General features: G+C 42.3%; 1 protein-coding gene across 1 annotated transcript; it reads left to right on the forward strand.

Annotated features, from left to right (window-relative positions):
• The first annotated feature begins 3,332 nt into the window (after window positions 1-3,332).
• On the forward strand, window positions 3,333-23,636 carry ppl (periplakin). Its single transcript, XM_069709950.1, has 22 exons — window positions 3,333-3,517; window positions 7,981-8,080; window positions 9,405-9,559; window positions 10,415-10,535; window positions 11,762-11,887; window positions 12,152-12,193; window positions 12,565-12,726; window positions 12,820-12,927; window positions 14,168-14,263; window positions 14,723-14,845; window positions 14,936-15,082; window positions 15,860-16,011; window positions 16,102-16,211; window positions 16,713-16,870; window positions 17,005-17,183; window positions 17,356-17,494; window positions 18,541-18,734; window positions 18,888-19,038; window positions 19,299-19,382; window positions 19,464-19,580; window positions 20,319-20,411; window positions 20,501-23,636. Exons 1-22 carry the CDS (start codon window positions 3,465-3,467, stop codon window positions 23,171-23,173), a joined length of 5,283 nt encoding a protein of 1,760 aa, XP_069566051.1. The 5' UTR covers window positions 3,333-3,464; the 3' UTR covers window positions 23,174-23,636.
• Window positions 23,637-24,272: the final 636 nt, after the last annotated feature.

The following is a 24,272-nucleotide window of genomic DNA, read 5'->3' on the forward strand; positions in this document are numbered from 1 at the left end:
AAGCCAGCTCCCCAACGTGCAGCGCGTGAGGGACCGCATATCACTGCTTGCAGTTTTAATTTATGGGTTTACATTTATACTGGTGTAAATATTTGAAGAAGTCCTGATGAAGTGGACACGCTAATGAAATAAAGTCACCACTCAGTGTTTCCATCCTCCAACAAATACAGTTTCTGTTGCATTGTGAGCTGCAGGTGTGTTTGGACGGAGGGTTCGGCAAGTTGTTAATGTTTAAGCAGAGAACAAGTCGTACCTTCATTGGTTTGTAAGATCATTGACTCTCACCGTTTTATCAGTAGAGGAATGCAGTGGTGGTGGGGTTAGTGGAGGAGATGCACCAATGCACAATATTACTTTTAACTTCTGATGAAACAACATGAGATAACAGCCTGGTGAGACCTTTACACAGGAAACTTCATTGATCCCATCTCTTTCTGTTTGTTTCAAATCGGATATGTTCGCTCTTTGAACTGCCTTCAAGATGTATTTTGGAATGTTTTCTTTTTCTAGATAAATGCTCAACTCTCTTATTACAGAATTATAACCACATCCATGAACGAGACAATTCATTTTTACCTGCACTTAGTAGATGTTATTGTGCTTCAGGTGAACAGGAGTCAAATCCGTTGATTCGTTCCTCTGCCTGCTTTTCCAGTCATCTCATCTGTCTTAATCACATTCATACTCAAACCCAGTCATCATGCCATACCATGTGGTAGGACTAGCTGTTGTTTAACAAAAATTGTGCACGGTAATGGCGAGGATCAAAACCAAACAGCGCACCGGTGTTATGTCCTTGTTAATTAGTGTTTCCAGAACATTAACCAGAACCAAACCTTTTCCGAACCCTGACCACCGAGGAGGCCTCATACATAACACACCACTGCAATGGAAGGGACACAAAAGACTTTAACACAAGACCGGCACTCACAGAATAATAAATAACAACTTATTCTGGGCAAAAAAACATAAAAGTTTCATCATCAGTGAAATCAAAACATGAGGAAATGACTGTTTAAATAGATTAGTCAGGAGAAAATTACTGGTCCGTGAGGTGGGCGGTCTATGAGGTGGGCAGTCAGTGAGGTGGGAGGTCCATAAGGTGGGCAGTCAGTGAGGTGGGCGGTCTATGAGGTGGGTAGTCAGTGAGGTGGGAGGTCCATAAGGTGGGCAGTCAGTGAGGTGGGCGGTCTATGAGGTGGGTAGTCAGTGAGGTGGGCGGTCCATAAGGTGGGCAGTCGGTGAGGTGGGCGGTCTATGAGGTGGGCGGTCTATGAGGTGGGCAGTCAGTGAGGTGGGCGGTCCATAAGGTGGGCAGTCTGTGAGGTGGGCAGTGTATGAGGTGGGCGGTCCGTGAGGTGGGCGGTCTGTGAGGTGGGCAGTCTGTGAGGTGGGCGGTCCGTGAGGTGGGCAGTCTATGAGGTGGGCGGTCTATGAGGTGGGCGGTCCGTGAGGTGGGCGGTCCGTGAGGTGGGAAGTCTGTAAGGTGGGCGGTCTGTGAGGTGGGCAGTCTATGAGGTGGGCAGTCCGTAAGGTGGGCGGTCCGTGAGGTGGGAAGTCTGTGAGGTGGGCGGTCCGTGAGGTGGGCGGTCCGTGAGGTGGGCAGTCTATGAGGTGGGCGGTCTATGAGGTGGGCGGTCCGTAAGGTGGGCGGTCCGTGAGGTGGGAAGTCTGTGAGGTGAGTGGTCCGTGAGGTGGGCGGTCCGTGAGGTGGGCGGTCTGTGAGGTGGGCAGTCTATGAGGTGGGCGGTCCGTAAGGTGGGCGGTCCGTGAGGTGGGAAGTCTGTGAGGTGGGCGGTCCGTGAGGTGGGCGGTCCGTGAGGTGGGCGGTCCGTGAGGTGAGTGGTCCGTGAGGTGGGCGGTCCGTGAGGTGGGCGGTCTGTGAGGTGGGCAGTCTATGAGGTGGGCGGTCCGTAAGGTGGGCGGTCCGTGAGGTGGGAAGTCTGTGAGGTGGGCGGTCCGTGAGGTGAGTGGTCCGTGAGGTGGGCGGTCCGTGAGGTGGGCGGTCTGTGAGGTGGGCGGTCCGTGAGGTGGGCAGTCCATTAGGTGGGCGGTCCTTCCAGCCTAATATCTATATCTAATATCAGATATCTGATAATAGATATTAGGCTGGACCATAGAGGCACCTGCAATACAACGAGCTGGCAGTGTGGAGATGAAGGATCTGAGGATGTGTAGCGGTCTTGATTATTGTGATGAGGAGCAGCTGGTGGCTCCATCATGGAGTTCAGCACACCTGAACACAATCACACAAACAGAGATAGAGGAGGGGGGGGGGGGCATGTGGTAAACATGTTATACATATGATCACGTGTCCTATGTGGAAAACATTGGACACATGTTTTTCTGTAAAGTTGCACACTAAAGCAGAAAAAACAAAAAAATAATTTTTCTGTATTTATGTTTAGTTTTTGGCGCAATGTTTTTCACAAAATGAGTTAAGAATTCATGAAAGTATCTGGATTAAAATCATTTAATAAACCAAAGAGATGAGCTGTAATTTAAACACAAATGAGATATTGAAATAGTAAAGCCACACCACACAAGTCCTTACTTTCTAGTTCACCTGGAAATCCTGTGAAGAGAATAGTATCACTGTCACACACACACACACACACACACACACACACACACACACACACACACACACACACACACACACACACACACACACACACACACACACACACACACACACACACACACACACACTTTATGAAACTATACACCACCACAAACAAGACAAATGTTAAGGAATTCTAAAGAAAACAATGTGCAGAAAATTATTATTATTATTTTTTTTTATAAAAGAATTGTATGTGAACTCACTGAACTTTATTTATTTATGGCACTCAAATGCAAAACAATGTAAAACAGGGTGTGACGACATAGTAAAGATTGTTTGGAAAAAAACTGCTTTTCATTGTAGAGTATCTGTACAGACAGTGTGCTGCAGTGGAACAGATTACATGGTGAACCAGTTGGAAAGAATACAATATTTAATACAGATCATCTGCGTGCTTATCACATGAACACTCCTTTAGTGTTGCGTGTGCGCGTGCGTGGGTGGGTGAGTTGCTTTGTAGCCAGGGGGTGTGGCAACCAGAAGTACACTGGCTGAACCAGTCAGACTCGACTGTGTGTGTGTGTGTGTGTGTGTGTGTGTGTGTGTGTGTGTGTGTGTGTGTGTGTGTGTGTGTGTGTGTGTGTGTGTGTGTGTGAGGGGGTGTGGCCGCGTCCTCGGCCGGCTGACAGGTACCGGGGTGGGTGTTGCAGGTGATGAGTCTCGTGCTGCTGGTAGGCTGCAGGTCTGTGGGAGGGGAAGGTCTGATGTTGAGAAGGACGTGTGAACGTATGTGACACACGTCACACACCGGGAGCAGCGCAGGAGCACACAGCCGAGGTTCACCTGTCCTGCTGGGACTGTAAAGTTGTCGGAAGCCGCTGACAGGTGACCTGTCACCATGTTCAAGAGAAAGAGCAAGTCCACCGTCATCACGCAGCAGAAAGCAACACCGTAAGTTGGACACTTTGTTTTATCCGAGCTGAGACGGAACCTTTCCAACCAGACTTCATTCTAAAAATGTCCTCTTTAACGTGACCTTGTCTTCCCACTAATTTAAACCCTGTAATCTTTCTTCATGTCGTATCTAATATTATCAGCACAGTAGCACTTCATCTTGTTCTCTTATCATTAGTTCTGTGTAAAAGGCTTGAAGGTGGATTCAACACTTTCTGAATTGAACGTCATTCACAAAACACCTCAAGTTTTATGTCAACCATGTTGTTTTTAGTGTGCACATGAAGTAATGTCTCATGTAGTAATAATGTAGTTGTTGTTTTTTAACGCAGTTTGGTGCGTGGGCTGAACACGCACCAGAGAACTAGGCGTACCTTATCGTGGACTAACAGGTTGAATTAATGTCTTTTCTCCTGCATGGTTTAATATCGTAGTAATCTAGGTGAAGTATTACTGGGATGTGAATAAATGTAAAAACTTCAGATAAATGACAGAAAGTTGTACATTCAGATTGCATAATGTGTTCTTTAACTCAGCGGAGGGTGTGGCTGATAAGCTGTGGAGTAAAGTTGTAGGAACTGGTTTGATAAGTATTCTGCTGTCCTCCTTAGAGAGACAATGTGCTTGCAGCCTCTCCCACAATATATGTGCACCAAGCCCACACCGGAGTTATTTCCCCGGGTTCAGGCGTACATCCATCACATTTTCTGCCCTTGAAATGCTAAAATGAGGCTGAAGTGAGTTTATTAGATAATGAATGCTCATTTTCATTTCAATAGTGTCCTGCCTTCACTCGACTCCCTGCTGGGAGATAATGCTGTCTGTCAATCAGCAGGTTTCAGGGGCCTCAAAAGTAACCCCCCCTTCAGCTAAAGATCAACTCAGGTGTTTTTCAGACTGTAATCCTTCAGCGTCAGGAGGACTCCACCCTCTGCCACACCTGCCATAAAGAAACAAGGAATGTTTTATCTTCCTCTGTGGAACTAATAGTCTTTGAACTGCCCTCTGCAGTGGCGCCACTTTATTAAAATCGCTTTGGTAAAGAATTTAATAACAATGCACTGATTTCTCTGGATTTCTGTAGTTTTTGTTGGTTTCTATGTGGATGCCATAGTACAAATAATTTGCAACAAAGACACACAAAATGACTACAAACAATGCAATGCTCTTATGTAGCATTTTAAATGTCCATTGTTTCACAAACAGTCGGTATGTGGGCTGCAGAGCTGCAGAGGCAGATCGGTGCTCGGGGCTCCGTGACAGCAGCAGCCCTCCACACCCTCTATGACGGACTGCTGGAGCGTTCTGGTTCTAATTTGACCCGTTCCCAGCGGAAACATGTGAGCTGTGTTTCTCAAACGAATGCTCCGGTGCCAGTTCCCTCCCAAACCTTCCCCACCTCGGACCCCACTGGATCAGAGCCAGACAGCCTCCCTGAATCTAGTGACATGTTTGCAGCACGTAACACAAAGTACAGCAGGTAGAATTATTGTGTTTGGTTGCTTCAACTGGGATTTCAAATTCAAAGACAAGTGGTTCATTAGGAAACATGAGGTTCTTCCCTCTGGGACACTCACTGGGACCCCTGATGACCGAAACAGGGTCGCTTTTCATCTGCTCTGAATTTTGCAACAAAAACATCTCTGGTTTAAAGAAATCTAATTTTCCTACACAAGTTCTATTCAAGTTTTTATAGTGCTGTTATTCATTCAAAACCATACAGTCCCACTAACTGGGTTTATGTGTGCATTTAACGACCAGTTTTGACCTCAAGCATTGATCCTTGTTGGACGATCCAGATTCTCTCAGATCTGTTGGTTTGGAGGCTTCAGTGAGAAAATAGAAGGGAACAAGGGTTGTCGTCCTCAGCTTGTGTTGTAATGTGACAGAAATGCTCCTCGGGCTGTTTTTCATTCGGATGGGTCTCGACAGACACGGTAGCGGTTGCTTCTTCAGAATTCAACAGAATAAACCAGTTTAAACTTGTTCTCCAATGGTTTCATATGAAAATCAGTCCCTGGATTTAAACTGACAGTCCTTGTCCGGTGTGCATGCGGCAGGCGTTATGTAACCTCTGTGCGTACTGTGTGTGTGTGTGTGTGTGTGTGTGTGTGTGTGTGTGTGTGTGTGTGTGTGTGTGTGTGTGTGTGTGTGTGTGTGTGTGTGTGTGTGTGTGTGTGTGAGAGGAAATGGGTGGTGGATTTGAATTGACAGATTCTCTTTGCTTTGTGCCTTTCACTGACGCACACACACACACACACACACACACACACACACACACACACACACACACACACACACACACACACACACACACACACACACACACACACACACACACACACACACACACACATGCACACAACAAAATGGCATTTGGAACTGCATGATTGTAATAGCTTGTGTTGTAGGTCAGCTGTCACTCAATGTCCTGATGATTCTTGGTAGACATTTCAACACAAAAAATCTGCAGTGTTAAATGGAAATGATATTAAAAAAAATTAATAAAAAAAAAATTCTACATGAACGAGTTACGTCACTGAGCATTCAAACAGGTACTCTGTTTACATGTATAGGTACTCTGATAATAATACATTCACCAATATGTTTATTTTAATGTTATTTAATGTCATGTTAACTTTAACAATGTTAAGAATTGTGAACCAGTATTAAGAAGGAAATTTACTCAGTAAAAATAAACTTGTCAGCACTCTGGACAAACTGTGTAATAGAGACATTTCCTTTTCTTAATGACCTCAAACAGACTTTATGTTTTGTATTTGTGACTTTGCATTTTCTTGTTTCTGATCAGCTGACATGCAACAGCATGTTTCTGTGATCAACTAAAACCAGCCAGTAAAATCAGCAATGCTAATACTGTCAGTGAGGCTCTCGTGCTAAACTGTTGTCGAGGTTAGCAGCTAAAAGAAAACATGGAAACAATCATTAAAGTGAGTCGTAGCTGGTTATCACAGGGATTGGACTGGTGTCTGTGTGCTGGATTGCACAAAGCACAAACCTGCTGTGCCAGTTTCTGTTGCTTTACGGACTAATGTCATCTCTGTAATGAATCTATTTGTCCTGATGTACCAGTAAGTTGTACATTTAGCTCACAGAGTACAACATTCACAGTGACAATATTGAAGCTGTCTGCGTCCCAACAAATTCATGTTTAGAGTTATATAATGTTATATTCTAATGAGCTATGCTTATTTTCAGTCTGTCAGACCCATTTCTGGCACTGCTTTGTATTATGATTCAAAGGAAACAAGCTGTGACTCATCTGTACGGTATGAGATTCCCTGAAGAAATAAAATGTGAAATCGATGCAGTGAGATTATGGCCTCATAAAGTCATTAATGGCTATAAAGCTGTCTGTTTATTATGAACAGCTGATGTATTAGAACAGTAAATTGGGCAGCGTGGTTCCAACTCAGTTTGTTGTGAATCATTTGGAATTAAAACACACCTATTATGCTGTAGATCAGATAAATCATACAGATCAGTAAAACACACGAGCAGCAACATCTAAGAGTTGCAGAGTATTCTGTGTCTCCCATTTTGAATTGTCTAACTACTTATGTAACTGTTGATATTCGTGGTCCTCAGAGGATGAGTTCTGATATCTTTACAGACCACGGGACGTCTAGTGCCGCTAACAGGTTGAACTTTCCACCAAAGAAACTATGAAAACGTACTCAGCAGGTTCCCAATGAGCTGACTGAACACATTCGTGTTCCCCAGAGGAGGAACATCTCCAAATTCCTTCACAAATGTAATTCAGCACCAAAATGTCAAACTGCACGCAAAATACCTCTTAATGTAACTGGCTGACGTTGCAAAGGGAATGAAACCTTTTCATTTGAAGGACTACAATTTGAAAGGACTCCAAGTCTTTAGCACCACCCTGAGGTTGCACTTGGAAGAAAAATGTGTCGCTCCATGAATAACAGTAAGAATGACAAAATTGTCACTATTGTTCAGGAAACGGGAACCTTTTGAGGAACTTAGTTCCCCGTCCTGCGTTTCCAGCTGAGAAACCAGAGTCTGAATAAAGTTCCTGGGAGATACTTTTACCCCCAAAAAATCCCTATTTGGGTGGAGCAGTACTGTCTGGAGGTACAGAAACCTTTGGGGGTGGGACTTGCAGCGCTGAAGGGTTGATATGGAAGTGTTGCGTTGGTTTTGAATTCAACATCTGCTGCTCAGTCTCCCGGAGCATTTAAAAACATGTTATATACAAGATAAAAACCAATATAAGCAGTAAGATCACTTGTATTCTGACGGTTTCATTATGTTCTCAGATTTAATCCATCAACACAAATGTAATAACAAGGATTCAGTCAGGAGTCCATTTTTGACTGGATCGAATATTTTATCTGCCATTTTGATGCACTGATTTAGCCCTTGAGAAAATGCTGTGTCCCACATGACCAAGTGTCTCCCTGTTTGTCCTCCAGTGCTCCCTCCACAGAGCTGAGCGCTCTGATCGAGAAGCTGCAGAAGAATGCTGATAAAGTGGAGAAGAACATCTACGACGTTGAGCAGAATCTCAACAAGGTACATTTTGATCATTTCTTTTAAGAGATGCATTCATACGGACCATTTAATCTACTATCACTAGTTTTTCCAAATGGAAAAAATAAATTGCAAAATTTTGCACTTGAATTCAGAAGAAGTTAAAGGCCAACCATATTCATCTATATTATACAGAATGCTATAAATTCTTATCTGAAGTAGTTTGTCTGAAGCAGGCTGAACAGACTTTACTGTTGTAAACACTTAAAGGAGTAATTTACGGCTGTTTACTCTCCTCCTTCCATTTCAGTCAGTAAAATCTTGTAAATCTAAGTCTTGGACTACCAGAACATAATTTGATGAAACTAGTGTACTAATGACATTTAATGTCATGTGCATGTGTCAGAATTTGTATTTAGTATATTAAAAAGAGAACAGACACTGCAGTTTCTAATTTTATTTTAAAGGCTCCTGTGATTTATAAGTTGGTCTTTTTCTGAACCTTCAACAAACAGGTTTGAAAAAAGAAAATACATCAATGCAGAACATGAGAAGTCCTTTTGGTCCCCAGTATGGGTCACTATTCAAAACCACTGGATTCTTCACTTCTGTTAGTGTGACCGAGCCGGACCGATCCGCCCTGCTGATCCAGAGTCTGTCAGCTCAGCCTTCCTGTCTGTTTGTAACACAGGCGTTGCTGTTTGTCATCTGGAAGCACACGACGTTGTAAATCTCATGTATTAACTTAAGCCTTTTAGTGCCTGTTTATTTACTTGATAAATAATAGAAAGTACAGCAACTTTCTCTGTTTTTGTGTGCAGACTTATTGACACAGATTTGACCTCTCAGGCTTCTTTAGCCCTCCAGCTGTTTTCAGTTTCCGTTGTCTGTAATGAATGTATGAATGTGAGGAGTGTTTTCTGCATTAGCATTTGTACTGCATACAGAATACAGTCCACAATTATTGGACAAGAAATCCACATACTGTATATACATGTGTTAATGTATGCCACGAGAAGCTCCTCGCTTCCTTTGTGCGTTTCAATGTGGGACAATATTTCTATATTAGTATCGTCTAGTATTCACACTGACTCTAGTTATCCTGTGAGGATTTTTGTAATGATCATTATTCTCCTAAAAAGATCCAGCTGACCATTAATCAACAGTTTAACTGTTAACTCTGTAATCAAAGCTATGACAATTTAAAGCTAATTTAACATACTGTAGAAAAGAAGGAAAACGGCCACGTCAGACTTCATCTGGTTTGTTTGTTGTGCTGCTTTTTGTGTACTTGGACTTGAAATAAAAGCCAGCAGAGTTTGTTTGTCTGACTGACTTTGTTGCGTCCACCATGTTTCTGCTGCAGGATGTGAGTAAGATCAATGAGGGGAAGCAGCCGCTGTATCAGGATGACACCAACAAGAGAATCCTCAACTCTCTGGAGCTGCTCATTGGCCTGGACGATGACGCCGTCAACGCCAAGCGCCTCCAGCATCCACAGGCTGAGATGATCGAGCAGGAGTGAGTCCTTCTCAGCTCCAAGGCTTCGTCTCACTCTAACAAGGCTGCGTGACAAAAAGAAACCAACTGAACTACACTATCCATAAGCAATAAGGACCGAGAGAACCAGGCTTTTATTTATAACAGGCTTGTATTAAAAGACAAACCTTCATTTATGATTTCTTTGTTTACCAGTTAATGTCAATTCATAATTGTCCTCCATTTTCCCTTTTGTCTTAAATTCCATTTAATATATAATTTCCATTTCCAGCACTCACTCCACCATTGCAACCACTGTATCATGTCTTTCACACATCTCCTCTCTTCTCAGGTTATCTTCTCTAACTGAATACTACTTTTCAAAATTACTTTTACATTGCAGTTTATAGTAGTTCATACTCTTAATGAAACTCTTCACTTCCTGTGCAGATTTTTCACATTAAAAGTTGGTAACTCAGCAGTTGTAGGTAAATGTAGAATGTAAAAAGTCGGCTCAAGAATGCCAGCATCACTGGAAAATAATAAATAATAAATATATAAATATAAATAATAAAATAATCAAATTCAAATAATGAGTTAAATAATGTCCAGACATTATTTAACTCATTATTTGAATTTCACATTTTGCTAATAAATTCCTGGTTAAATAAAAAACAAAACACTTGAATTACTTAAACACATAATACTCTTGATCAGTGTTAACAAAGCACTTTTTGCACTTAACACTTATTGGGATACAGGTTTTATTTGAGAATGTTAAAAAACAAATTCATTCTATTAAATTACACAGAATCTGCATTACCTTGTCAAGTTGAATTTAATTTACATTACTCGTTATTGTTACTAACCCCTTTCTGTGTTTTCTTGTGTACTCAGCATGAGGCAGCTGCGTGAACGAGTGATGAAGCTGAGAGAAGACCATGACCGGATCTACCACCTGATCCGCACTGAGGGGAAGCCCAGCATCAACTGGGGCATCATGATGGATGAGAAACTGGTAAGAAACATACCTGCACACTCCCACAGGGGGCAGCAGACCTCACATTAATAATATAATTAGTCAGCGCATTTCCCTCATTAGTTGCTGATACTGCTTGATGTGTAATTTGGTATTACATAATGCAGAGAAGGATTGAGGCAAATTTAAAATATCCCTTGACTCCTTTTAAATTAGTCATTTGTACCCTTTCCTTGTGTTCCTTATATGTTTTATAGATACATTTTTTTTTTTGCAAACTTGATGCACATGATCCTACACCCACAGTCTCAACGAGCAGTTAAAAGTAGTGTTGCTCAAAGTCATTTACAAAAGCCAGATCCATCTCAGGTCCAAAGTCAGTAGCAAAGAATCACAAAGTAAGTGAGAAAGAAATGATATGATCACTGTCAGTATTGATAAAGGATTCCACAACCAACCTAAATGCTCCTGTAGCGTACATTTTGTTACTGCTTAATGCATTGAGAAAATGAATAGGATAATATCTGTAGCACTGGGGTCCATCACACGTTAAACCTTCCTGTTCCACATGTGGTCATATTGTTCACAGTCCACACCACCGACTTTAGTCTGATCACGAGCACGACTTCTCTCAGCAGCCGTCGGTCATTCTTACGACCGAGGAGAGGAAAACGACAAATAATGAGGAAGTCTGGATTCTGTTTATGTCTGTTCAGAACGCACAATTTGTTCGTGACTAAATGATGAATTTGTATTCAGGTACCTCTCGAATAGCTGTGAAACATTTAGCAGCTAAAGAGACCGTCCTTTTTCTCAGGGTCTTCTAGAGACCAAAACAAAGCTAAAAGGACAGTGAACCTTTATTGGAATCTTTAACTGCAGCCTTAATGAATTAATAAAGTTAAGCTACAGAAGATAAACAACTAAATACGTTTTAAGAGGCAGGGAACGATCGGAAAAGTTGGTGTGAAAGTCGAAACGGGGCACTGTGTTCATATCTATTGACATAATGATGATGAAAAATTATGTGAAAGGTCTGAGGCAGCTTCCAACAATTCACTGCAAAGGGATGACTTATGTAGACTATTGCATAATGTAGACAGCCCTCAGATGATGTCATACATGATGTATGACATGTTACATTCCAACATATACCGCTTGGCCATTTCAACGACATCATAGACAAAGTTCCTTTCAGTAGTAGCAGGACAGAGTCCAGATTGTCGACATTTGTTGGAGTGGACTTGTTTGGTCTTCTTTCCCAGGACAACCTGAACAACAAGGGCTTCGGCCAGGACCTGCCGTCGGTGGAGAACGAGGTGGAGGAACACAACATCTTCCACAGCGAGGTGGAGGCTCTGGCTCCGCACATCTCCACCAGCGGGGACAAGGTAGGAACAGAAACTGAATGATGTCAGGATTTAACCGCTTTAAAAATTAATAGTAGCCAGAAATGAATCATTAGTAATCAAGAAATTGTGGCAGTTTACTGTAAATTGCTTAAATAAATGAGTTGAAATGTAATTACACAGTTTAATTATCTATTAGTTGCAAAAAATCTTAACGTGACCCTAGATTGTGCAGCTGCATGTAAAAATCCTGTTTTTGTCAAATGTTTGTCAGGTTCTCCCTCAATGTTTTCTTTGTTTCTGTAGGAATACATCACTAGCCTTCAGATGAAATACAACAAACTGCTGGTAATAAAGCTCAGCTCATCTCGTGTATTTTATATGTTAAACCTTGTATATCTGTGTGTCAGTGTATGTCGCTCTAATCAGCATCAGTGGTGATTGTAGGCGGAGAACTCCTCAGGAGGAGATGAAAAATGATATGATAACAATTCTATGTTGGAGCTTCAATGTGACACTATTCAAGTTAAATTCATTTTATTCTGCTGCTTTACACAGTAAACGTTATCAGATTAACATGAACTATTAAGTGTTAAGTATTTACATAAAAACCTACTCTTCTCAGATTAAGGTTGTCATCTTAGTATTAAATTAGTCTGATATTAATAAATCATAAATCTATTGGTCGTAGCTCTTAAGTTTGTCCTTCCCTGGACCAGGCCAGCTCCAGCGCTCGTCAGCGCCACCTGCTGAGCCTGCGGGACTACATGCAGCGCTGCACCAATGAGCTGTACTGGATGGACCAGCAGGCGGAGGAGAGGATCAACTACGACTGGAGCGACACCAACCTGGACTACCCAGCTCGCCAGAGGCAGTATGAGGTAGCGTATAGACACACAGGGAATATGAGCATCGGTACATACAAGGGTCCATGATGAAACTGTGAATCAATACAACTCGTCTCCCCCCAACAGAACTTCATCAGTAAATGTCTGGAGTCCAAGGAGACCACCATCACCAAGCTGAACGATGATGGAGAAAACCTGATTGCCGCCGAGCATCCTGGGAAGAATGTCATTGAGGTACAGGCTCATCCGTCCAGTCCGCTAAGATCAATGTTAAATGTTATTTCTGCAAGTTTACCTGGGCTTCCATATTTGGCCCTTTGGGGTTCCACAAGGATCCGTCCTGGAGCCGCCCCATGAACTCCTCGTGGACTCATCATTCATTGTTCCTTTCATACTTCAAAGTAGCATCTTAAGGATCAGGCGGTGGATGGCTGGTGGGCCACCTCAAGCTCAATAAATCACATGTTTGAGGTTTTCATTGTTGACTACCAAGATTTTGTGATCTCAGAAAAACAGTTTGTTGGTTAGACCCACTTTCCTCCAGCAGCAGACAGCTGATCCGGAGGAAGGCCATCGACAAAGTTGTCGTCACCTCTTGTTGTCATTTCTCAGTGTTTGTCAGTCTTCCTCGAAAGGTTTTTAAAACTTACTGTTTGTTTGACGGCACTCAAAAGGCCTCTCAGACTCTCTTCACCTCTGACCTCAAGCTTATCAGTTTATTATCTCTGTGCTCCAAGGTGTGAAAGCTGTGGGTCTTTCTCAAGGTCATGGAAAGTGTGTTGGGTGGAGAGATGTCAGGGAAAACCCTGTAAGGAAAAGGGGAAAGTGTTTGACAGAAAACAACCGAATGCTGGTTACTGTAAATTAATTTAGCTGATTTAACCCACTTATCAACACAGTCAGCTGTTGGAGCAGCGGCCGTGACACAGTTTATTGAGCTAATTGATTCTTAGAGTTAAATTTGAACACCACAGACATCATTAACATATTTTGAGATTTAGTGTAACATTTTCTAAGAACATAATTATCTCCCATGTTGCAAGTAAATGTCCATAAATCTGCCTAGAAACTCCAGAACTTGTCTGACAATATTTAAAGCATTGTCCGCTGTCGTGGGTAAAGCTTCTCCCAGAATCTGCTTTATCAGCCAAACATGTGACTGCAGACAAGAGGTCTGACTGTGTTTTTGGTTTCTCTCAAAGAATTTAAACACTAATACAGCCAACAAATACAACAAAGCTTAAAAAAAAGTCACGTCAAATCCGCTTTCTTAATAATCCTGAAAACCCTTTATTGAATTCCTTTAAAGTCTTCACTAAATACAGTTGTATATTATATGAGTGCAAACAGACATGGATGTAAACTGACACTTGAATTGTTGGTGGAGGGAAATGTGTTGTTTTAAATCTGCTTTGGGTAGAAAATTATTTAATTCGCTTTGAGGAAATCAAACGTCCACACATATTGTTGTCAGGCTCATACGGAGGCAGTTCACGCCGACTGGAAGGAATACCTGAACCTGTTGATCTGTGAGGAGAACCACCTGAAACACATGGACGAGTACAATAAGGTGAGCTGCAGTCACAGGTGATCTTCAAACACCCAGAGACACGGTTAAACAGCTGGAATGAGAGTTGGTTGTTGGTAGATTGCAAACCTGCAAATGACGCGGTGTTATTTGATACTCGTTAACCTTTAATATGCATCTGACATTTCAGATCTAAGGCTCACGTCTGATTACTGCCTAGTTTTGGTTTATTTTTTTCTCATGTCCAACCTGCCAGATAGCACGCGTGTACATTAGTTGGTAATGATTGATTGCATGATCACTGCTCTGTGACCTCAACAAGATAATTGTAGGCCAATAGAGATTCACTGTGTGTGTGTGTGTGTGTGTGTGTGTGTGTGTGTGTGTGTGTGTGTGTGTGTGTGTGTGTGTGTGTGTGTGTGTGTGTGTGTGTGTGTGTGTGTGTGTGTGTGTGTGTGTGTGTGTGTGTGTGTGTGTGTGTGTGTGTGTGTGTGTGTGTAGTACCAGAAAGAGGCGCGGGACACTCAGGACCTGCTGAAGCGTCTGGACACAGAGGTCAACCAGAAGTACAACCCAGAGTTCAAAGATGTGTATCAGATGGAGGGTCTCATCCAGGAGATGGATGTGAGCATTTTTTTTTTTTAATGAGCCCAATGACAAGTGACAGTACTAAAGACTATTTCCACAGTAGTGAAAATCTGCTTGTGTGTGTAGGACCAAACGAAGGCCATGGACAACTTCGATGAAAGAGTGAAGGCTCTTCAGAAACGCAGCCTCCAGGTTCTGCCTCTGAAGTACCGGAGGGAAACGCCCCAGAAGCTGCTGCCCGTTGAAGCTCTGTGTGAATTTGACTCAGATGAGGTTTGTTCAGTTTCTTTGAAAGTTAATATCAATATCTTTGGATGGTAGCCGCCATTTCTTTGTTTTTGTTACCTATTTTCAAATGTGATGGAATTCCAAGTATTGAAAGAAGCCTATAAAAAACAGCCTACGACAGAATATTGACATTATGAAACACTAACAGTCTGTTGCACCAACGAAGATTGACTTGAACTAATTTAGTTAACCAAATACACAACGAGTCATCGTACCCTTGTAAACCTGGTTTTATTGACTTTAACCAGAATCACAGCTACATGTTCAGATGATTAGATCTGCCGAGTATATCGCAGGTTAATCATTCATTTTTTAATTGATCTAATATTGAACAGTTTGGGGCTCCATATACTGTACGATAACCAGTTAAATGTGATTAATTAGAATGAAATTGCATTGTGATTAGGCATTGTAAACCTCACATTACAAATTACAAAAATTAATTTACCAATTAATCGGTTAATAATTCAGTCTCCTTATCGTACCCTAAATGCTAAATGAATACCTCAATTCTCAAATGAAGTTACAACAGTTATGTTGAAAAAAGATTTACTTACACATGCAGCCCCGATTAATCTCACAAACCATGTTTTTAATGCAAGAAAATGAAGGCAGATCCAAATTCTGCCGAGAGCTGTGTGGCCACATAATGGCTGGACAATCGGTCTTTTTAAATAAACTCTGAGACTGTGATTATTTTCGATTTAACTGTATTTGTGATGTAGTAACAGAAGATATATTGTAATGTGTGGATGTGTGCAGGGTCAGATTTTGCGTGGGGAGCGGTACACTCTGCTCCGGAACAATGGCAGCAAATGGGACGTGAAGGACGCCGCTGGCCGTAAACTCACCGCCCCGGCCGTCTGCTTCATGATCCCCCCCACCGACCCGGAGGCTGTGGCCATCTCTGACAAGTAATGTGTTTAAAAAGGACTTTTTAAAAAGAAGTCTAGCGTTTTATTCCAGTGCAGCCGGTAAAAGTAATCTGTATCGTGTGCTTGCAGCCTGGCCAGCCAGCAAAAATCCATCAAACAGAAGATGGCAGGCAGCAAAGGAGCTCTGCTGAAGCGCTTCGATGAGCTGAAGAAGGAGAGCGGGACTGGCACAGCTACAGGTACATGACACATCTCATCATGCATCCATTCATGAGCAACTTCATTTAGCTGATAACCTGAGGATATTTTACAAAAAGACCAGAGTTCCTGGCCCCGCCCACCAGGCCACAGGGCTCTGTGGAGACCTTGTACCTTTGACGTTTTCATTAGCTGCATATTTTCTGAGGAAATGATGAGGACCTCAAGGTACGTCTGTATTACAGAGGCCTGGATATTTAATAGATATGTAATAAATCTGTATTTAAATTTGAATGAATTTATGTTTAATCACATTACTAAAAATGAATCTACCTAAACTAATAATCATGTTCCTAATACACTATCATTCAGTTATGACAGATTTGCATGAAAATAATGTGCCATGAAGCAGAACTGAGTGTCGCACAAAGACTTCAGATGAAGCCTTGTGGGACATGTTAAAACCTGTAAACTGTCTCTCTGAGCCCCTGAAGCCAGATGATGAAGGTCATCATGCCGTGTGTGATTGTGTGTGACCTCAGACAAGCAGGAGCAGCAGTGCCGCCAGCTGATGGCTGGTCTGGACAAGGTTGTGAGTGACCTGAACAAACAGGAGAAATCCATTAATGCTCGAGTGCGCCCACCGCTGGAGCAGAACAGGCCACTGCAGGACAGCGCCGACCGCTTGCAGGACACGAGGGTAACAATCCTCACTTCATTCTGGTGTTTCATTTAAATGCTGCTTCTCACGTCCTCATATCACTCGTTTAGCTCAGAAAGCAGAGAGAGTATTTATCCCGTGTACAACTCACCAACTCCGACATTCCTCCGCAGGACATCGCTGCAGCTGTCAGTAGGATTGAACCAGAGAAGTCCTCCAAAGTGCAGGAAGCAAAGAGCTTCTTGCTCTCCAAACCAAACTGTGCCAGCGCACCTCAGCTTCACAGCAAGATGGACGAGGCCAACAAGAAGTACACCAAGGTTGAGCAGCTTCTCCAGTGCTCTCAGGAGAAGTATGGGACCTCATATTTCATCAGTGTTTCTTTCTCAGTATCATCTGTGTCCCCCAAGTTCTTCTGTTTCTAAACTGTTTTACATCCTGTTTGAACGTGTTTAAATCAAACCTGTCATTGAATGTGTTGAATGATATGCATTTGTTCTCATCTTATAACTGCTCTGTTTTAGACTGAAGAATTCCAACCAGTTGGAGACGTCTCTTCAAAACGGGAAGACTTTACTGTCCTCCTACGAGAACAAGCTGGCCAGAGAGGAGGTTGCTCCAGCCGACATCTCCTCACTGGAGAAAACACAGCGGGAGCTTGCTGTAAGATGCCTCTTATGTTCTTTGGCTCATGTTAGATGTTTAACTCTCTCTGACAAAAAAAAAAAAAGACACACTGGAAAATGGAACAACAACGACACACTATGAAGTTTTTCATCACTATTAGTGCTGTGGAGCAACGTTTTGATCAGCAGGTGTCCAGTCTGGGATCGACCCACCGTCCTGCTGATGGCTTTGTGCTATTACAGTGATTAGCATTTAGTGGTGGTTGTGATGGCAATGTGTCAAGTTAGAAAATGAAGAACGTTGTCTTGAAACATGGCTTGAAAAAAAGCTGCTTTTTAAATGTTATAAGTGGAAAAAGAGAAGTTTGTAAGAAAATTCATTATCCATTTTTTTGAGACAATGAATATAAACTTTTTTAACAACTTGACTAAACTACTTCTTATTGAAACAGAAATAATGACTTCACGGTTTACAAACATCAATACATATATCTCACTGGTAAGCAGCTACACCAACTTGTAGTATATTATTAAACCTTTCTATTGCTTAATTAACCTGCAGACAAAGCAGCCAACTGCCCTGGGGATCCTGCTGATGGTCTAGTTAGCCTTTTACTGTGATATAATTTAGTCTTAACAACTTTATCATTGAGCATCCTGATAGTCAGATAGACGGCACTACCGATTTACTAAAGAGGCAAATGTGCTTCAAAACAATCATGAAAAAAAACTTTTTTTGTTGTTGGTAATTGTTGAGCTCTCGTGGTTAAAATTTTTACATAAATTTGTGCTTATTCATTTACCACACATTCACCATCACAGAAATGGATCAGTTTGCCCCATGGCCACCTAAAGAGTACATCCATCCATGTTCCTTACTTACACAAATAAAAACATGCTGATTTCATCACCAAACACACAATACAACATCAATGGAATAATTGTATGAAACGATGACAGACAGACAAAAAGAAAGAGCGACTTCACACACTGTCAAATAGTTTTCTTTGACTTGTCTGTAATATTCTTTCCTGTAGCCCATATTACTGTGTACTCAGTTTGTCTCTTTTGGTACTGCGGCAGGATATTGGATCAGATCTGAGGTCCCAGAGGTCAGTGATTGCTGACACACAGCAGAACCTGCGCTTGGCCAAGAACAGTTGTGAAAACATGGCCACCCAATTCCAGGAGCACTGTCCCGACATTGAGAGGCAGGAAGCTGACGTCCAGAAACTCAACAAGCGCTTCAACAACCTCAACAGGCAGATTGACAGCAGGTGAGATGGTCAGGACGGGAAGGGAAGTTACTGGGCAGATAGTGGAAGAGAAATGTAACTTTACACCACAAAAGCACATACCATATAAACTAGCAAATAAGATCTCCATGATGATTTATTTATTTATTATTGCTGTGTGTGTGTGTGTTGCAGGGCTCAAAGCTTGCAGAGAGGAAAGATGGCATATAACAATTACCGCAATGATTATGACAATCTGAACAGCTGGTTGTCTCGTGTCCCAAACTACGAGCCCCGAGAAACCGATGACACGAGACAAGTGGACGCCAAGCTGAAGAGTCAGAGGGTAAGAGAGATGAGCACGAGGATGATTCTTACTGGGCATACTTCCCAATGGACAAGCATTTTCTGTCCGTGGATTTGAGCAACTCTATCCATTTTTTTTTTTAAATACATGCCACAAAGTTACAGTCCTAGTATTTAGAAAAATCAAAGCAAAGGTCGTGCTTCGATCACACTTCAGCACAGAATGGCCATGCGGTGGTAAAGATAGAGGAAATACGACAGATCGGAGAATACTGTCTAAAACTAAAACTGTTTTTACAGAGCCTGCTCTCTGATATTGCACGAAAAGAGTCTGACTTGAACAACGTCTCCAAAAATGCCCAGCTTTACCAACAAGCTGTTAAAGTAAGATATTTTACAATTTTCAATTTACAAAAGTTCAATCAGATAAAGATTCAGTCATGGATAACTGCCTCTTCTTTGTAGGACTATGAGAGTGAAACTGAGAAGTTCAGATCCATCCTTGACCTTGAGGATGGGCTTGTGCCTCAGACATACAAGAGGAGCCGCCTGGAATCACCTGCACTGACAGTCAAGGCAGAGGTGAGGCACAAACATCACTAAGTACAACAAAGACACAAAACCTGTTCCTGTCTGCTTCATTCATGTCTTCCATAAAACCTCCAAACGTTCAAGTATGTTACTCCCTAACTAACGTGTTCCGAACACATAACTGGGATTGCTCTTTCTCAGCATAGATTAGAGACTGCAGTCACCAACGAACATTTAAAGGGCCACTCCAGTTATTTACTATTACACTTCCCTATAATGCTGGGGGCTTGTGAGAGGCACATGCAAAAAATAATAACCAAAATGAAAGCAGTATATGCTGACTAGTGGATGAATCATGCCCAAAAAAACAGATCCTACATTTCCTATAATGCAACTTGATAGCATCTTTTATGAGACACACGTTTTTGAAACTGCATACCAAGTTATACATTTTAGTAGTAATTTTGGGGGTTGTAAAGGATTGTGGGATAAATGAGATTTCACAAGAAGCAACAAGATTGGAAACAAAATGAATCTTTTTTTTTTTTTTTTACCCTACTTTTGTCTAATCTGTGCTTGTTTTTATGATATACCAGTTCCTTCCCTTATCTTAATGCATCGAAAAACCATTGAAGTGAAACAATTCAAGAAGGGAACATTACTTTTTGGTTTAGCAACATATACAGTGCACAAGACAAGACAGCTTTGCCAAAAAGGTTGGGCCCCATTGCACTAACTTAAGGATTTACTATATGCATTATACATGACATGTTATTTCGATATTTTCAGGAAGCTGCTATTGAGGCGAAGTTTACTGAGGTGAATGCTGTAAACAAGCAAAGGCTGCAGAATCTCGAGTTTGCCCAAAGTCTTCTCAACCAGGTGAAACATTTTCACATAATAATGATAACAACTACATTAACATTAAAACAACTGTAATGATAATGATGATTTCTTTTTACCCCCCATAGCAACCAGAGATCCCTATGATTCAGGCTACAAATGTCAAGTCAGTCCATGCTGCTGCCCCAGGAGAAGAGCCATGGAGAATCAGGAAGCAGCTGGAAGATGAGATCCAGAGGAGGGAGCAGCTGCAAAAAGAAATTGAGACCATTCAGACTGACATTTATGTCCTTGAAGGACAGAAGCCTCAGGACACCATTGTCAAGAAGGAGCTGATTAAAAAGGTCCCAGACCCCCAGCTGGATGAGGAAGTCCACAAGGTCCAGCAGAAACTGTCAGAGGAGCGCCGCTCTACCCACGTTCTGGAGAATGACCTTGAGGGACTCAGGTTTAAGCTGCGTGGCCTTGATACAGAGGTGAAAGAAGGGGCTCAGCAGTACACAGTGAAGGAGGTCCTGCGTATAGAGAGAGACCGTGGTCAGGAGGAGGAGGTGCGCAAGCTTCGAGAGGAATTGGAAGAGCTACGAAGGCAGAAGTTGATGAAAGACAGTGAGCTGATTCAGATACAAAAGCAGGTGACCCTCCTGGCTGAGGAGAAGAACAAGGAACAGGAGGTGATCACAGAAGAGGAGATCATCAAAGTCCAGAATGACCCCCAACTTGAATCGGAGTACCGGTTGCTCTTTGACAGGAAACAGAAGGAAATAGATGGCAGGACGCAACTGGAGGATGAACTGCATTTTCTTCAGGAGAAGCTCCGAAGGCTAGAGAAGGAGAAATCAATGGCAGAGGAGAAGATTTCCATCAAGGAGGTGCTTAAAGTAGAGAAAGATGCTGTGTTTGAAAGAGAGGTAGAAAACCTCAGGAGGCAGTATGACGACGAGAAAAACAAACGGAGATCATCACAGCGGGAAAGAGCCGACCTCCAGAGGAAAATCACAAGCCTGGAAGAGGAGAAGTCCAGGGTTGTTATTCAGGAGAAAGTGCGGGAGATTGTCCGCCCAGACCCCAAGGCTGAGAATGAGGTGGCCAATCTTCGCCTTGAACTTGTAGAGCAACAGAGGCGCTATAAAGATGCAGATTTCCAGCTTAGATCTCTGCAAGATGAGCTGACCATGCTGAGGAACAGAGGGCCTCAAGTGGAGATCAAAGAAATCACCAAAGAAGTCATCAAATACAAGACGGATCCACAGACGGAAAGAGAGCTGGAGAGACTTCGCAATGAAATTGTAGATAAAACCCACCAGACCGAGAAATCTGAGATGGAAATCCGTCAGCTTCGTGATGAAATTAACAGATGGAAGGACACCAAACCCCAAGTGCAGACTAAAGAGGTGGTCAATGAAGTGATGCAGTATAGAGAAGATCCAAAGACTAAGGAAGAGATCGAGACTCTGAAAAGGAAGCTGTCGGACGAACAGAAGAAACGCCTTGACCTCGAGAGAGAACGGTCAGCTCAAGAGGAGAAGATCAGAATAAGGAAGATGGATCTGTCTCAGGTCCGTGAGAAGATTGTTCAGAAAGAAGTGGTCAAGATGGAAGAAGATCCTCTCCTCAGGTCTGAGTGTGACACCTTCTCACAGAACATCAATAATGAGCAAAAACAAAAGGAGAGCCTGAAAACTGAGCTCTACCAACTGCAGAGACAGAAGGCTGACCTGGATCTGCAACTGGAAGAACTGGAGCATGAACGCAGGGCGAGGCGTGATGCAGAATTGGAGATCCAAAGACTTCGGGTCAGACTTAATGAGCTGGAGATCCGTGACAAAGAGAACCGTGAGAAGGTGACCGTCAAACAGAAGGTAGTCCTGCAGCAGGATCCCCAACAGGAGAAGGAACACTCCATCCTCAGACTGCAGCTCGATGAAGAGAGGCACAAGCGCACCCTGCTGGAGAAAGAGTTGAATGCCCTCATCCAGCAGCAGCTCACTCTGGAGAAGATTGACGTGAAGGAAAGAGTGGTCCGCACTGAGAAAGTCCAAGTTGAGAGGGACCCAGAGGCTGAGATTGAGATTGAGAAACTCAGGAGAACTCTGGAAGAGGAGAAAAGAAGAAGGCGAGAACTTGACCAAGAGCTGTCCACCCTCACGTCCAGGTTCTCTGATATGGAGTTCTCCAACACCAAGTCGTCTAAAGAACTGGACTATATCCGTGATGAAAGCAGCCGTCTGCAGCTAGAAAACCAAAGGCTGCAGAATGAGATCCGCAAGTTTCGATCTGAGATTGAGATCACCAGCAAAGAGACTCGATTTATCACTGAGTCTGCGCCAAGGGAGGATGGAAAGAACCTGGAGTTGAGGCTGGATTCACTCCAGAGGGAACTGGCAGAGCTCAGGGGCATAACAATACACAAGGATGATGAGATTGAGAAGCTCCAAAAGAACCTGGCGGCAGTGAGAATGAAGAGGGAACAGAGGGAGAGCCATCTCCGCAGGTCCATCGTGGTCATTGACCCAGATACAGGCAAAGAGATGCGCCCAGAGGAGGCTTACAAGCTGGGGCTGATCGACTGGAAGATGTTCGTCAACCTGCAGAGTCAGGAGTGCGACTGGGAGGAGATCACGGTCAAAGGGCCCACGGGAGAATCCTCTGTTCTTCATGACAGAAAATCAGGGAAAAAGTTCTCCATCGATGATGCACTGCGTCTTGGGCACATCACAAATCACCATCTTCAGCAGTACTTAAATAAAGAAATCTCCATCCAGGAGTTTGGTGTCATGGTGTCGGGCAAAAACAAGTGAACAGTCTAACTTTCTGACAAAGCCCACTTGGTGCTGATGGTGTGATTCTAAAAGATTTCAACTCTGTCTTAAAGTCTCCAAACTTTTCATTGTTCTTCTTTTCTCACTTTCACACTATGGTGACTGGGTATTATTTTATTTACTTTTTCCATAATTGCTAAATGCACTATGTATTTATTTGCTTCTGCACATACAGTTTTGTACTATTGGCATGAATATTTGGATGGATATCACTATTTTGATAGCCAACTGCATAACACGTGATGCCGTAGAAAAAGTTTGCTCAGTTGAGATTTAATCACGAACACTAGGTACAAGGGTTGAGAAGATACCTTTTTTTTTTTTTTAGATATTGTTGTTGAAATTCACAAGTGTACTTGTTTCATTTATTCATGGTCTGTTCCCCGGGTTATCTGATGTGTGCTCTGCAAGCTTCAATAAACATCAAATCAAACTGAGAAAATTGTATTTTGTTTTTGTGAGTAATTATATTATGGTAAAACATTTGTATCAATTTGCATATTATCTTTGAGGAAAATTTATTAAACATTTAATTTTGTTTACTATATTTTAATGATGGACCCCAAATATACAGCATTGAATGTGTAAATGCAACACCGATAAAATAAAAAAAAACAGCTGCGAGATGAGCGATGCTTCGCACCTACTGAGCTGCTATTTCACTATTTACAGGAAATGTGATGTAAAATATGAACATGAGCCACAACAAGTGCTGTGGTGCTCAAATAGGTATTTAATGTACTTACAATGTTTCCTGGTCCTAACAGATCACTGATCATCATACGAGGCCTAAAAAGCATTATGACCAATAAATTCCACTCCTACTACAACTTGTGTCTGATTTAAAACAGTCATCTGATCCAGCTGATGATTACATAATATTTATAACTGATCAAGACAATGATTTTATGTAATCGGATGGAGAAGGTTTTCACATCCTTGACTGTAATCATGCAGAAGGGCTCCATTCAGAGTGCTAAATTAATATAGTACTTTATTATTTCTGATACATCAAAGTTTAGCAATTATCTTACTCTTGTGAAGTCATTGTGAATCTGTGTTTAAGTCCTTCTACACT

The sequence above is a fragment of the Brachyistius frenatus genome, unplaced genomic scaffold (genome assembly GCF_029030835.1).
Source record: "Brachyistius frenatus isolate BFR_SWC_R1_liver_20210118 unplaced genomic scaffold, ASM2903083v1 Contig_87, whole genome shotgun sequence".
Lineage (NCBI taxonomy): Eukaryota > Metazoa > Chordata > Actinopteri > Embiotocidae > Brachyistius > Brachyistius frenatus.

Coding starts and splice junctions, on each gene's coding strand:
- ppl (XM_069709950.1), top strand. CDS start 3,465: ATGTTCAAGAGAAAGAGCAAGTCCACCGTCATCACGCAGCAGAAAGCA. Junction 15,083..15,859: donor GTGAATTTGACTCAGATGAG/GTTTGTTCAGTT, acceptor GGATGTGTGCAG/GGTCAGATTTTGCGTGGGGA. Junction 20,412..20,500: donor CCCAAAGTCTTCTCAACCAG/GTGAAACATTTT, acceptor TACCCCCCATAG/CAACCAGAGATCCCTATGAT.